The sequence below is a fragment of the Ornithodoros turicata genome, chromosome 8 (genome assembly GCF_037126465.1).
Source record: "Ornithodoros turicata isolate Travis chromosome 8, ASM3712646v1, whole genome shotgun sequence".
Lineage (NCBI taxonomy): Eukaryota > Metazoa > Arthropoda > Arachnida > Ixodida > Argasidae > Ornithodoros > Ornithodoros turicata.
Window position 1 is genome coordinate 34,943,720 of NC_088208.1, and position 15,830 is coordinate 34,959,549.

The 15,830-nt window shown below is 48.9% G+C and overlaps 1 protein-coding gene across 2 annotated transcripts; it reads right to left on the bottom strand.

The window, feature by feature from the left end:
* Positions 1-1,974: 1,974 nt before the first annotated feature.
* On the bottom strand, positions 1,975-14,427 carry LOC135366193 (kelch-like protein 10). Of its 2 annotated transcripts, XM_064598858.1 has the most exons (10): positions 13,967-14,426; positions 13,178-13,384; positions 12,231-12,430; positions 11,434-11,667; positions 10,624-10,823; positions 7,578-7,688; positions 5,823-6,014; positions 4,202-4,321; positions 2,299-2,442; positions 1,975-2,208 (listed from the first exon to the last, which is right to left on the bottom strand). In XM_064598858.1, the coding sequence occupies exons 1-10, from the start codon at positions 14,291-14,293 to the stop codon at positions 2,174-2,176; spliced, it is 1,770 nt and encodes a 589-aa protein (XP_064454928.1). In that variant the 5' UTR covers positions 14,294-14,426; the 3' UTR covers positions 1,975-2,173. The 2 variants fall into 2 exon arrangements, 1 of the variants encoding a protein (XP_064454928.1); XR_010414110.1 differs by lacking the exon at positions 1,975-2,208 and having other exon boundaries at positions 2,355-2,442; positions 5,823-6,030; positions 13,967-14,427.
* Positions 14,428-15,830: the final 1,403 nt, after the last annotated feature.

Genomic DNA, 15,830 nt, shown 5'->3' on the forward strand with positions numbered 1-15,830 from the left:
TAGCTGCGTGGCCCGGCGGGGCCTGACTCTCGGGAACATATTTGTCGGCCCGGGCCAGGCCCGGCCCGCGGTGGTGGCGTATTTTAACGGCCTGGGCCCGGCCCGGCCCGCGGTGCTGGCGTATTTTGTCGGCCCGGGCTCGGCCCGGCCCGGAGCACACAGCCAATAACAAGCCCAGCCCGGCCCGCGGGCCGGGTCGGGGGCCCGGGCCCGTGCAGTGCTCTAGTGCCGACCTCCCGTCGCTCTCTCTCCCAGTCCCCACGTCCGCACTTGGCCGCGACGCACTACATTCGCGAGCGCGGCGCGATTCTTGTGTTGGGGCGGGGTCAAGTGTATGACTTATGTTGTCACTGCCTATAGTACAGCAGATGGTTCTTGATGTTCGTGTCCATGTCTCTTGCTCTTTTCAGATGCTCGCTCAGTACCATCTAGACCCCAAGTTTGCACAGAGAACGTAACGTGACGCCTTCGAGGTCGGAGGCGCGTGCGCATATACAATTATGAAAGAAATCCATTTTGAGAACAATGCAAACATCGTATTAGCTGCTGTTTTGTATTTGTGCTGTTGCTTTGTACGCATACGCGGTAAGGCGCCCGTGGCGTGTTTGATCGCGCCCTACAGAAACTCATGCGCTTCGTCTAATCGTCGGCGCCATTCTGCTTATGTCACCAGTGTGGCGAAACGGAAAGCTTGTTATGGTGGGTCGATTTCACAGTTTTACACTGCAGAAGACTTCCGTCTGTACTCTACTAAGTGGTACTGTAGCACTACAACCCTTCGTAGTTTTAGGGTAGTCACACTCAGTGATTTTCCCAGCACCCTTCCACCACCACCCCCTAACACCCCCAGGAATTGCTCATGAGACACCCCCCCCCCCCCCCCAGGGGAGTGTCATCCTGCCTGCCCTGTCGAGTATTCAAATCAAGCCTTGATATTTACGATGCCTACTGGTTTTGAACGCTGTGAGTAGAGCGGTTTAACGTGGTTACACCGGATCACCGTGCGAAATACGGTGCACTCGGTGGATCACGTTGCTAAATGTGCGGTAACTGTACTTGTGAACGAGATATACAGGAACGAAACCGAGTGTTTTGCTCTCGCACTAAAATATTGATTTCATGAATGGTTCTATGAATCGAATACTCTGCTCAGAACGTTCGCAATTGCTTCCTCCGCATGTTGACGCTCTGATGAAGACATACATCGAAGAACCACAGATTCCGCGACAGCAGGTGACGCCTAATGGCAGCACCGACAAGTACTACGAGTTAAAGCTTTTGAAAAACGGGTCCGGAAACCAAGGAGGCTATGAAGGGGAAACTTACCGCTTCACATGGAGAGAACTGCTCTGCGTCATGTGTGCGTTTTTTTATTTTTTGCGTTTCCCGTGACCTCCGCGTTTTCTGTTTTTAGCGTCACACAACGTTTTTACCAGAAATGAAGATGCTCGCAACCCTGAAGTACCTAGGTGGTATTTGCTGCTACAAGCTAGCAGACGACGATGCGTCGTCTGCTACCAACCGTCCTGTTGACAGAGAATATGGGTGGTGTTCAATTTCGAAATGTAGGACTGGTTAAAAACTGTAGAGCATTTTCGAAATCTGCTGGAGTGCACGCATCTGCGTTAAGCTGTTAAACAGAGCGTCTGCCAGCACTTCCACATCGTCTCGCCCGTCAGGCCAGTCCGCCATTTTGAGCGCAGAGTAACTCTAGCCGTTCGAAAATTACGGTCAAAGGTGGGTACTCTGGAGTCACGTGATGATAAAGGCTCTGACGTCGTTACCCAACTCCTGGCTACTCGGGTTCAATAAGAAAACGCACCCAATATGTCGCACCCCCCACTGATTTCCAACACCCCCCTGGAAGAAAATACTGGGAAAATCACTGGTCGCACTAAACAACGACATCGAAAGCTGGGATTCCTGATGCCATTTAGAACCACAGGGATCAATAAAAGGAGGTACACCAGAACGTACTTAAGCGCAAAAGGTTAAGAGTGACGGGCACTCCCGTTTCCTTCTCGCTCATAGCTTTTATTTTTATCACGTTATCCTGTTCGGCGAGTGGTGTGGACAGGAACAAGGTTTCAAGGTATGCACCGTCAGTCAACTCCTGGTCGTTCTACTAAAGGCGACAAGAGAATGGTCCCGAAACAGGTTACTCGTGTCCGCCTCAGTTGCTGATGCTCTCCAGCTTCTCGAGAATCCCTGTCAGAGAAGGACAACAAAGAAGGCGTGCAAAAAAACAACAGGAAGTGAAAGGAAGGAACAATTGCAAGTATAGGAGACGACACTTACGGCAGTAGGCGAATCGGTTACAGGTGGCAGAGTTCTTGAGGACACAAGCACTGAAGGCACTCCTGGAGATGCCGAGAGGAGTTGATGGAATCCACGTCAGGGTTTCGTTATCCAAACGTTCCACGTCCGATATCGTCGTCGTGCCTACGTGCATAACGCATGCTGGATGTAATAAACCTCTACCCGAGAAAGGTCATCATGACGTTGGTAGACAGACTGAAACCGAAGCAGATCGGAAGGGGAGAGCTGGGTTCCACGAATGGGCACTTGTTCGCTGCCTCCTATTGAAAGAAAAGTAGGACAGAAGGTCGCGCCGCTTTTGGGGATCATCGTAATCCCCTCATGTCCCTGGGTTTCGTGCGCGACCTTTTTCGCCCCATAGCTTCGAGCATAGTTCAACTCTACCAAACCGGTGGCGCTGTCGAACACTATGACGTCATTTGTTTACAAACAGGGAGAGGTCTATTTGGCGAACGATCTCTGGTTGGATTTCGTCACCTACTGGCATTCGAACACGGTCGTATCCTATGCACGTGTGTAAGCAACTTGTACCTCTGCACCGAGAGGAACAAACTGAGTTTTCTTTAAAGGACCACTGAAGTGACCCCCTCAATTTTTTGTTTCGTTTTTCGGTGCAGAGTGTTCGCCAACGAATAAAATGAGTTCCTGCGAAAGAACGATGAGCGTAGGTGACCTACAGAGCGAGCGCGAGGGTCCCGTTCTACACACCTTTGAAGAATCCTTCGCCTCATGAAAAGAGCGCATCAGAGAACCAGAGGACGTCGTGACGTATGCTGCTCCCATAACGTGTCCAGCGACGTACAGCGGCACAGCTCAAGCAACACCGCCTAGATGCAGAAAGCCTGCGCGCTCGTCGACTTGACGTAACAATTAAGCGCCAGCCAATCGGGATCGTGTTTTCAACGGCCGTAGCTAATCACGAACGTGCTTTCAGCGGTCGTGGCCATGGAGAAGAACCACCGTCGTCTGCGAGTTGTGATTGAACGTCTACGCGTACTAAATGGGAAAACTTGGAAATAAAGCGCAAAACGGTCTCAGCCTTTCTCAAAAGTGATATTCTGGAAATCGTCTTGCACTTTTCGTCTAAATATTCGGGTCTGCAGGTTCCAAGTAAGCTGCAATCATTTGCGGGTTCTTGAACTCGCAGAACGGTGAATCGCAGTAGCAGACGAATTCTGGCTATAGTATATTTCCACGTAGCGAAGGAGGGAGAGGGGGCAATGCGCAGGCTTTCTTTATCTAGGCGGTGTTAGCTCAAGCAAGTATATAAGCGGCGCGTGAGCTGAGAATGAAAAACAATGAAAAAAAAAAAAAAGGCTCGGGGGGACTTCCTTCCCGTCACGTGAGGATCGTGTCGACAGTACGCGGCTGCTTTCTCCGAGAGCTTCTTGTAAATTCGACCGCGCAGCTATAACGCACCGCAGAGCGAAAATATTTCGCGTGGTGACTCCTGGTGGACAGCTTGACAGACAAGGCAGGATTTCGAGCCATGTTAGATGTCACCTCATCGCTCCTTTAATGGACATTGGCGAGTTTCAGAACGTGGGAAGGTGTTCATGATAGCGGTTCGGGAACCATAAGGTTCTTTGCTGAATTTTCGTTTGACAGCTTTGTTTATCGGGTCGTTTTGATAGAGTATGTGCTTACGATAAACGAAAACCCCTTGAGTTGAGTTGATTAGAAAAGAAATACTTAGTACTTTAATATCGCTTGAGAGCCAAGAAACACACAAGCGAGAAGGTACTAATGGAGTACAGCTCTGCTTAATGCGCTCGGCAGCCCAGGGTGGGGTCACGTGATGGCGACCGATAAAGCCACTGTCATTATTGGGACAAGCGCATTAGTTGCCATTGGAAACGTTCTGTCGAAATATTCCATTTACCATTGAAGCCACCCATGACGTAAATTGATCCTTCGAGCACAGCTGCAGCAAAGTTACTGCGCCCCAGCCTCATACAACCCGCTCTCTCCCACTGGTTCATCAGTCGGTTGTAGCGCTCCACTGAAAAGATAGGATTAGTTTTACGTTAAAGTTACGTTACGTTAACGTTTAAAAAAAGTTTATCTTATTTCGTAAAGACTCAGCATGCAAAATACAACTGCTGTCAGTGGACAGAACGTACCCGCAAAATAGAGTGTTTTAGGAAAACGTAGCGGCTTCACGATAACGTTTCCGAAAGCATGATAAGACAATTGCCTGATTCCTTTGGAATGGGTGACATCATGTTGCTGATATCTGATTGACTGACAGCGATACGGAACGTGAATCGGACGGCGCTTACGTTTTCCTAAAACTCCCTAAGACCATAGTTTCGGATTCCTCAACAGTAGGTGGCGTCATCGTGAACTATATAACGTCCTGTCTTCCTGCAGCTGCGCGTACAACTTCGCGGTCTCCGCTCTCCGCTCCACGTTGGAAGACTGCAACAGCTGTGGTGAGGAGACGGAAATGGTCCTCGCAGCAACGCAGCAATGGTCGTCGTGGCAACAACAAATGCCTCCATTATCTCCTGCACCGTCTGATCTTGATGCACTGCTAGCATCTCGATTTCACTGAACAAAGGTAAACACTCGCAATCGCGGCAATGCACGCTTAAGTGACCGGAGGGGGTTCTTCCAAGTGCAGAGGCATGTTGCGTAAGCCTAATGTTAAGGCATCTACATGATTGCCCAACATTGTGGTAGACGCTATGTTGAGGAATCATGTAGATGCCTTAACACTAGGCTTATGGAACATGCCTCTGCACTTGGAAGAACCCCCTCCGGTCACTTAAGCGTGCATTGCCGCGATTGTGAGTGTTTAGCTTTTTTCAGTGAAACCGAGGTGATAGCGGTGCATAAAGATAAGCTGGTGCGGGAGATAATGGAGGCATTTACTATTGCCACGTGTAAAGAGAGATGGGTCAACTCCCATTCAGTCACGTTGACAGACGTGGAAATGGATTTTTTACACATGAACAAGTTGTTAATTAAGTGCAATCTCCCAGCCGACTATATAACCTTTGTCCTCTGGGTATATTGTTCAGTGTTATCAATGTGCGTGTGTGTGTGTTTGGGGGGGGGGGGTGATAGTCAGTGACCCTGATGCTTGTATTTAAGCAGCTGTTTTCTATGATTAAACCTCAGTTGATAGCCTTGCTGTTGAGAGCTTGCTGCATTTCGCCATCGTGATACTTATCAAAGCCAGACATTAATTTTACGATATTTCCGTGTCACACAGAGCAAAAATACTGCAATGTGAGACCCGTAGATCTAGATTGGAATGACGTAAATTATAGGCAGGACTCTGAAGACCCGCAGCATGAGGGCCTACTCTGTAAACATTCCATAATAAACAGGTATAGTAACACGCAGCCCGAAAAAAGAAAGTACAAGCTCACACGGAATGAACGCATGCTCGAACACGCCACTTCTGATCCGCCTGTCGGGTGGCGCGGTTCGTCGAGCAATGACTGTTCGCGGAAGAGTCCGTTGCAACACTCGAGTTGTGCAACATTCATTACCTGTGCAGAGGCGCAGCGCACCATCGAAACCGCCGATGGCATAAATGGTGTCGGCGAACTGTAAGAGGCGGAAGCCGCTTCGAGAGGACAGCATGGGTTCGATGTAGACCCAGGTATCTATGGTTGGATCGTACATTTCCACGCTGTTGAGCACCCGGGTTCCCGTGAAGCCGCCGGCGACGTACAGCTTTCCTGCGCAGGGCACGCTCTGTAGAGTATAACAGGCTGTATCACAGATACGACGCATTTGTATATAGCTTATAATACCATATGCCGTGATACTCGTTGTAACGTATTGATGTGCACGTAACTAAAGATGCGTGAAACTACAAAGCCATGTGGAAGAGCTTTCAGAGAATAGATTATTAAACGAGTAACTCGTATTTCATTCATGAGAGAACTGATGTTCTGAGGCTGGAACGGCATGGAAAGGACAAACAAATGCATACAAAGCCTCAAATTGCCCAAGAAATTAACGATGTTGATGATTCTTAGGCAATTTGAGGCTTTGTATGTATTTGTCCTTTCTATGTTGTTCCAGCCTCAGAACATCAGTTCTCTCATGTTCAACGGTTGCCGCTTGCGTCGATCCCGTCGTGTGAATGTGTGTATGAGTGAGCAATAATATAAGAGTGAAAGGAGGCTGAGTGAGAGAGAGTGACTGGTTTGTCCCTTCAGATGACGCACCCTTGGAAGTCGCTGGGGAGGTCTGTTAGCTTAGCTCAATTGGTAGAGCCCTGGACCGGTAATCCAGAAAATGTGGGTTCGAGTCCTACAGCTGGCTAGCCTTTTCAGTGACTTTCATCGTATTTCATGCAGTTCGCGTTGTTCTAAGCTCAGATATTCTTATTTATTTATTTGTTTAATTATGTCAGTACCCCGAATGCTCATAGATGGGAGTTACATGAGGGACCAATACGTATCAAGACATCACGGAGATACGAAACATATTAAAAGTAGACATCCTAGAGACACTAAACATCATAGCTTGAGGTTGGAGGTCGGACACAGAAACAAGCGATGGGGGAAGATCGTTCCAATCAATAATAGAGTAAAAAAAAAATAGTGAAAGTAACGACAAGCGATACGGCCAATTTTCCACAGATTGCCATTTTGGTGCTCAACGTTTGTGGCCATTGCTAGAAAGGAAAATATAAAAGCAGAAAAAGAAAACTAAAGTAAGAATGACAAATCCACGTTGAGTAAATCGTGCTATCCGTGTTGGCTTCAAGTCTTGTGACGTCATGGGCTCAGCCAATCTCGTGAAGGATTCTCAATCGACGCTGCGCGAAGCGTTGCACTCAACAATTTTGCTCTTCTTTATCTCCGAGTTTTCTTACTTTCGTTGGCGGCTGCGGGGGAAACTACTATCATTGCAAAAAAGATATCTGGAGCAACGAACACTGAGGAGCGAGTTCGGCACCGGCCGTGGACGCCAGCGACCTGGTGTCAAGGCACGAGTTGCTCGGATACGCAGTCTTCCCCGAGGGACGTTAAATACGGTGAGCCGTGTAGCGAGATTTCGGCAGAGAACCCTCAGGTAAACAAGGTTAATCCCCAGACCGACCACTGTTGCGACGTTCGTCACCATAGTTGTCTCGCGAAGTACTATTGTTAGAGAGCTTCGGCTCTTTTCGAAGTATAAATGAAGAAAACGGAGCACACAAATCCATGCAGGTAATAACAATACTGCATTGGACTCTGAACAAGCAGTACAGAAAAAGAAGAAGGCGGCATATTTATATGGAAACTTACCATTGAACCCACAGGCGCAGGCATCACTGCGTCTCTTGTGCATTGCGGTGACAGCGTACCACTGGTTCATCAGCGGGTGGTACTTCTCCACAGAATTGGTCCTCGTCTGCCCTTGAGACAAACGTACGCCATATATGCACCTTACATGAATGACTCATAACTCTTTCATCATTTAGTTACAGCCACCACCTACTAGATTATAACGACCATGTCATAATCAGCAACCCCTATGAGGAGCTCGTCCGCACGATCCGCTAGGGGCGCTACTCATCGGCACCCGAGATCTGCATCACGACTGGAGGATGGAAATTTGAATTCCGAACGCGCAGAAGCGTATGTACGACTACCGTAGCAGACGACAGCAATAGCTCCTATGAAAGCGCGTAGAATGATCATGATAATCAACCTCAGCATGACACATCTATGGAATATCCACCGCTTGTACAGAAATACTAAGGTAAGGTGAAGTACAAAGTATTGTAGAAGTTGAGGAAGCGATAACTGGGACGATGAGTAGCGCTACCGCTACCTTCCAAAAATGCGGCGCTGGGAAGGGGTGCCTATGACATGGTCGTTATAATCTAGTAGTAAGTCGTGGTTACAGCACATATTACACCTTTCGTTTATATCGTCGTGGCCATAATATAACGCAGCCAATACCCCCTGAAGTAAACTTGTAAACAGTTGTCCTTGCGGTCGATTCCGAAACTATATAGTGCCGTTTTACTCCTCGTACGGACGAAACATCACCTGGACAAGGCCAATAGGCGAACGCCCTTTGGCGCGGACAAGGCCAATCAGGGAGCGGCAGGGTGGCCTTGGCGAACGACCGCCGGGCGGGAGGGATGACGTCTGCTGGTCGCGGTGAGTCTGAGATCCGCTCGTGAAATGCTGTTTCTGGTTAGCGTCGTACGTGTTTCTACAGCCAGGAGCGTAACACCGTGTTCCATGCCACATGGTCACGACAGCACTTACACTGGTAAATGAAAGTCGGCGTATTTACCGAGGGTCTTTTCACTTAGTACACTGCGGTGCGAAAGCGAAGCAGACGACATTGGAGATAATCGTCTGCGCTGCGCTGCCATTCGTATGCCTGTCTTACGTCATTTTGGCTTAGCTGGCGTCAGCTGGCTTAGGAAATGCGAGCCTTTAAAACTCGTTTATTTAATAGACCTATCCCTGTTTACAAAAAATGACGTCATGACGCTGACGTCAACAGCGCCGCCAACGTGGTCGAGTGGAACTATAGTTCTAATACAAAGAAGCCACCCGAGACCTTCGTGAAGGAATATGGTTTTATGAAACTGCGGTGTTCTCCGCCAATACTGTTTCGGTTTCACTATGTCACCGACGTCATGATTACGTCACGGTGACGTTTCTTCGGTGGAGGTCTATAAGTAAGCTGTTTTCGGATGAGAAACTTGGCCAAGTAGACTGTGAAACCGTGCCGAACATTACCGTATCGGTCTCTTACACAGGTTTCCGGACGCGATAGTACTTTTAAGCGCGTTCGCGGTTTCCGCAGACATCGATGATTCCCACTACCACCAAGGTTGCCACAACAGCACTGCGAGGAAACGCGCATAACGTCATTTTGCTCGCACTACAATACCTTTTCACTATCACAATTGAGCAGTGTCCTGTTTCCCATTCTGTACCTGAATTCGGTCCGAAAGGAAGGCTATTCAGCAGGCACACCGCGTTTGAATGGAAGCGTTTGGAATTCTACGCGGAACTGTATCCTATTGTGGTGCCATCAAAGGAGGTACCTGAGCGTGTAAGCGCGACTATAATGACCTCCGCGTGGTCGCCGTATGGCAAAGTGGCGGGATCTATGTCCGTCAACGATACTGTCTTCGCATTGGTGACGAAATATTGTGTTTGATTCTTTTGCAAGGTAAGCGCGCGCGCACACACACACGCACACGCACGCACGCACTCACTCACTCACTCACGCACGCACGCACGCACGCACGCACGCACGCACGCACGCACGCACGCACGCACGCACGCACGCACGCACGCCATGGTCATGCTTCGCCATGATGTATCCGTTCTCTCGTAACATAAAAAGAAAATAATAAAAGAAAATCTTTCTTTCGGAAATTCCTCGGGGATTCTGGTTCCCCAGTTTCATATTCAGAGCTCTGGTGTTGTTGTCAGAGGCAGTCGCATTTCAAAGTATACATGAAAGAAGAAAAAAATGGAGTTCGGAAAGGGGGGGGGGGGGGGGTAGAGTAGCTAGTAAATTTTCTGCTACCCTTTTTCTGTGTAAAAGGGCTGTTTTTATGAATAAAAAACCCTTTTTTTATTCCGCAGGCTCAGCTGAAAGGATGCGCAGCGAAAGGATGCAAGGTGCAATAACAGTGTCGAAAATGGCGTTTGCAGAGCACCCACCTGAAACACTGTTTTCAATGGAATGCACTCCCCTGGATGCTTTGTAGAGCACGTAACTTAGAAAGGTGTTTTACAAAGCAACCTTCATTATGGTACAAGGTACGAAACGACCGCAGAGAGTGTGCCATAGGAAAAAACATTTACACAGTCTGAAATATAAAATAAATAAATAAAAATATATGTGGCAGAAAACCTTTGCCTAGAAATAATGTCAGGGAGACTGAGGGCGGCCATGGCCATGGTGCACCCTATCTTGTATCTAGATAATTATAATAACCTCGCGAATGATCCGTATAAACCCGCAGTAAGACTGTGTTCGAAATCGTCTGCGGTGATTTGCCAAACCGGACGACGTCACGACTGTCTATTCTACGTACGGAGGAGTCACAGGTGGCACTAGAAGCAGACTTTCTGTGCCTAGGTGGCGTTACTATAGGCATGGGCTTTGTCGGACACTGTCTGTTTCATCTGTCTTTGTTCCTCCCCCACCTGCTTCTCTTATAAATGAAGAAAACCTTCACAACTGCTTTGCAGAGGTGCTTATGAAGGTATTTCAAATTCATGGTTCATATCGTATGTAAGCGCGCTCGCGTGGTCCGAAGAGTTCGTGTGAGTTTGGCTGCTTTTGCGGCCTGCACGAGGTCCTTACCGGTAAAGCCTCCTGCAGCGTAGATGTACCCTCCAACAGCCGCAGCGCTAACGTAGCACCTGGGCATGTTCATACAGGAGCGTTCTTCCCAGACATGCTTCTGAGGATCGTAGCACTGAACCGTGTTGAAACAGAGTTCCCCGTCGAATCCACCGATCATGTAGACGAGGCCCTTGAGAACCACCAAGCCATGATAAGCCCTGCAAAATACAAACATGCAGTTCTATGGGCGTGCCTCACCTTATATGAAAGTGAGGGGACCTCGTGTATCTGTGCCAAAGGTTGTATGGGTTGGGTTACCGTCTGCGACGGCAGCATTCCTTTCGACGCGCTGTTTTTGAACGAAGTTCCAAGAAGGGTTAGAGCGACTCCTCCCAACCTGGCAGTATGGCTAGGATCACGAATCACGCAACCTGATGTTTAAAGTGCAAGAGCTTACACTATGCGGCCATGACGCTTCTAACGTCGATGTATAAAGATTCGTGATGAACTGAACGCAATGACGATTGAAGTATAATCGTTGGGAATTGGTGGAAGTGACTCATACAAAACAGTGCTAAGTGTCCTCACTGGCCATGTAACGAACATGCGATAGTACAGGTGAGTGCTGGAACCAACAACAGGAACGCTGAGGATGGCTCCTGGTAAAAGTCCATGTGCCAGACTGGTGTGCCGACGGAATAGCAGAACACCGTGCAGACAATTTGCCTTACAACATGAAATACTTCCTGTGACAGGAAAAACTAAGCTCTCAATCGCGTGATGTTTGATGATCTGTCCGGTCCAGGAAAATCAATGATCTGTCCTCACCTTGGTGCAATGTCGTCGTCGACGCAGATGTGCCACCTGTCGGCCCTGTTGTCGTAGATCTCCATAACACTGGTGGCGCGTGTTTCGGCCCATCCGCCTACTGTGAAGATGACTTCATTTGGAGCGCGGGGCCTCCACCGCCAGGGCTGGGATTCTGTCAGCCGGAGAAGGGCGTTTCGGCAGTCTTCAAACTGGGCCATCCAAGGATGCAACGACACCACTTTTTCCACTGGTCTACGGACGGGACGACCGTTAGAGTCAAATATATTTGTGGCTGTGTGAACTACCGTGATTCACCCCAGGAAGAATCGACGAAGAAATAAGTTGTGACAGAGTTAAAACTACGTGTCCCTAATGTACTGTCCACACTGAATTTAGTGCGTGTACCATTCACATTCACGCGCATTACCGCACAAACGGGAAAACGGGTGCTGTAGCTTAACGTCATATGCGCAAACGCACGTGAATGGCTTCGTTACTAGAGAATCTACCTTGGTTTTGAAACGTGCAGACAGTTCCCAAGACGTTCTAGTTAGGGCCAAATCGGAAACGCATTTCATAAATGTTTCACCAAGTATCTCTGTGTCCGTTATCTGCAAGCACTCCGGGCGCTGGACAAGGCTACACGGAACTTTTTTGCCAATATAAACTTTGTCACTGAGGTGATTCTTCTTTAATGTAACGTCAGTCTTCCCTTTCGAAGTGTAGAAGTTATGCTGCTTTTGAGAGCGCCATTCCTCCCTACACGACGCTGCAGTTCATGACAGTGGTAAGATAAAGGTACACATGTCACTTACTCTGGGTTGCAGAGGCCAATGCGGACGCAGAGGAATAAATGTGGAGCAAAGCGCACGCGGTCTTCCGTGTTGAACTCTACCCACTTGATGATGGCCATCAGTACAGTTGACTCATCAACCACATTCAAGTAGTCGGAGGACAGCAAAGAATACAAGAACTCGTAGGACATGTACATCAACTCCTCGCTTTGGAATATTACCTAGAAACAGGGATATTTCTTCATTGGTGCATAACTGTGGTCATGCACGGTGGCAGTACCACGTGTAGAAACCTTTATCTAGGTGACTGTGGTGGCCTAAAACAACATTTAAAATACGAGGCACTATTTCCGTGACGTCACATAACATTGTATAGTAATTTTCAGTGGTGTCTCGGCTCGTATAATGTGGAAAGGGCAGGACCGGCGAGAGAAATTACGGGCCCCGGGGATGGGTCGTGCCCGGGACCCCTCCTCACATATCGATAACTCAGTCGAAGTATTTCTTCTTTATATGATTACGACAGGCCTTGGGTTCCGCCGGCCCCACAAGTAGCCCGGGCCCCAGGGCGCCATCCCCGGCTACCCCACCCTCTCGTCGGCCCTCAGACAGGGTTCAGATTGACCTTTGTCTGGCCGTTAACATTGTCACGACGATATTTGGCTTTAGGCAACGCCCTCCCCAGCTATTTTTGGGAGCAAAAGAGTTGACTGATTTGATTTAGAATACCAGGCCAGCTAGGAATAAGAAATCGAGTTATTTTCTGTGCCTCGGCAGAGCACTTGCTCACAAGCGGTTGTAGTGGATGATAAAGATTTCCCGCCATATTTTCCGTCATCACCGGTAAGTCACTTGCAGACGACAGTATGCCATTGGGTATGTCATGGTGGCATTGGCATGACAGTGGGTATGGCTTACCAGGAAGCGCATCCTAAAGAGTGGACATGAACTATCGCACTGAAGCTCACCTCTATAAAGTGTTCGCAGACGAACTGCATGATTTTTTCCTTGTGGGATGGGTAATAAAACCACTCTGCATGCAAGAGTAGGCCCAGGCAATTTGAGATGGTCAGTTGCTCCTCCAGATGGGCGCAGCACATCTGCATCAAGTCTTCCACAAGGAACATGTCTGCCGCTACCAGGAGCTCTTCTACGTTATTGTCATTGATCTCGACCTTAACGTGATATGGCAACGACTGTAATTAGTAGCCCGTTCAGACTAAGTAGTGCTACATTGAAATACGATTGTCAGTAGGGTAAGTGGGAAGTAGTAAAGATGAGGGAACACATGTGCGTTACCGTTTGCGAACAACCTATAAAACGTGCGACAACACTTTCCACAATGGCAGTCAACGGGGATGCGGATTTGACCTCGCGTCCTCGGGGGCCTGAGTTACTTACATCTTGGCGACACATCGTACATGATTACTTGGCACCGGGCGCTCCCTTGCAGAAGACGATGTCTAAAGTGTTTGTATACAAGACATCTATGTAGTGCCGCTTCCGTGTAAGGTGCAGAAAGGAGGCATGCCTGACACAAGACCGCTTGGTTCGCGGCGTACAAGACAGACCGTTATACACATGACTTCTAAGGTTAAGCCTCTTATGGATGGGCTCGTCTCTTGTCAGACCTTCTCGCATGCCTTCATACTCTTTTATCTCTTTATATATGACGACATTATCGTTCACAATTAGCTCGCACCGGGCCAACAATCACAGCTGCAATGCGTACAAGCAGAAGAAGAAACTTGACAAACCTTATGGGTGTAACAAAATTCAATCAACTTGTCGAGCACATGAGCTGAAACACCGTGCAGGAGGACGTCCGTTCCCCGCGCGAGAGAACTGGTGTAGAGAACGGCGAAGAACGGACTGAGGGTGCACATCATGAGTCTGTGCACTAGAAAGACACCTCCGTCGGTAGTGCGCAGGGTGGCATCGCACAGGTGGCCCGCGAGTCGGAAGCGGTTGATGACGACTCCGGGATGCTCGCTGTCGCCGGCGTCCATGGAGCCGACCAGGTTCTCGAGTATCACGACGTGGGCCCTCGAGGTCCTGGGCGTTGTCGGCCGGAGGCGACTCATGGCCGGGGTTCGCTTTCAGAATCGGCTTTGACGGCAGTGCTGGAGCACGCGCAACAGCTTCATCTTTCTTCGGCTACATTCAGCGGACTCTTGGTTTGGTGCTGCTAGTACACAGTACTGGTTAGACTTGGGACCATTTGCACGAACGTTGACGAGATTCCTCTGTGGCGTCCTTAGTAGCTGCGGTTGTGCTTCGTGCACGCTGCTCGTGCGTAGAACACTGCCAAAGCTAACGGCACTGAGGAATCCCCAACGTTGGTGCAAGTGGGACCTGAAGTTACTGTGTACAAGCAATGTACTGCTACGGATAGATGAGAAGAGCTTTACTGCGGGAGGGAATAAGAGGGAGAGAAGTCGAATAACATCCCGGAATGGAAGCACGCACATATAGATCTTCCAACAACTTGAGAGACATGGCCAGTGTGCTGAAATAGCCAGTGTGCGGAATTTGAGATGATTATATTGCGGCACCTTACGGTAAAAATGTTAAGAAATTGGTCTGTTTTGTCTGAGAGGTCATAGAAGTTGCAGTCATGAAAATTGGAGGGTGCCTGCCAGTGCTTTCACGTTCGCCCGTCTTCTACCTCCGCCTCTGGTCGTTCCCGTGAGCCCTTGCACACAGGCCTTGCGGCACACAGGTGGCCCTTGCTTTTCTAAAATGATCTATTGTGGTTGTGTAGCCGGAGGTTTGTCCGTATACAGGCATGTATCGCCTACACTGCGGCTGCGAAAAATCGTGGCGCAATGATTTCCACGAAGGAGATGACGTTCCCGGTGCGGCGGTAACGCAGGGAACACGCCGGACACGACCGTCAAGTAAGACCGCTCTGCAAACGAGGAAGGAGTTGGCGTTGCGGTCGCCGGGCGAAACTTTAGTACAACAGGCCCATGGTGCTGTTTGGGCCAGTCTGCATGCCCAACTTCCATCACTTTTCTATCACTCGTTGACGCTGCATTCGCAGCTAGCAAAACAAGTGCATCTCTGTACAATGCTGGTGCGATGAAGAAACGAGCAAGATGCTTGAAACTTCCTCTTCTAGTCCAGACTAAGCCTAGATGCAGACGACGCACCGAAGTGCCTTGTACGAACACCGGAGACGTCAAGCGTGTGAGCGATGAACATACCGCCCGCAGAACTATTTATTATCGAAATGAAGAGCACGAGACGGGGACGGGAGGATAATCCTGTTCGATTAGTGAAACAGCACCGCATGTCCAAGGCGCGCGTGATGCACAGGCACACCTCCAGTTGTTCCGGAGCACATTTGTCAAGCTTCCGAGGTCTCACTCCAACGAAGCCCCCGATTAATGGAGACTGGTCGGCTAGTTGTTCACGAAAAGGTATGGCGGTGTTGTTTGCCTTCGTCGGTTCCTTTGAAGGATTTACGGATTAGGCTTAGTTGAGTGTTGCATGATATGTCGCTAGACCTAAAATGTGCTGTCTGACAGAGAGATTTTATGTGCGATCAATTTTGAAAGTTTGATGATAAGCTGCAACAGAGGGTTTAGAGAGAAGCTTCATGGAGCTTGTTATAGC

Bases quoted from the DNA above. Each gene is read 5' to 3' on its own strand.
- LOC135366193 (XM_064598858.1), bottom strand. From the start codon at position 14,293: ATGAGTCGCCTCCGGCCGACAACGCCCAGGACCTCGAGGGCCCACGTC. The intron at 6,015-7,577 runs GTAAGTTTCCAT...TGCCCTGCGCAG, and splicing joins CTGCGCCTGTGGGTTCAATG to GAAAGCTGTACGTCGCCGGC. The intron at 2,209-2,298 runs GTAAGTGTCGTC...CTTCTCTGACAG, and splicing joins TAACCGATTCGCCTACTGCC to GGATTCTCGAGAAGCTGGAG.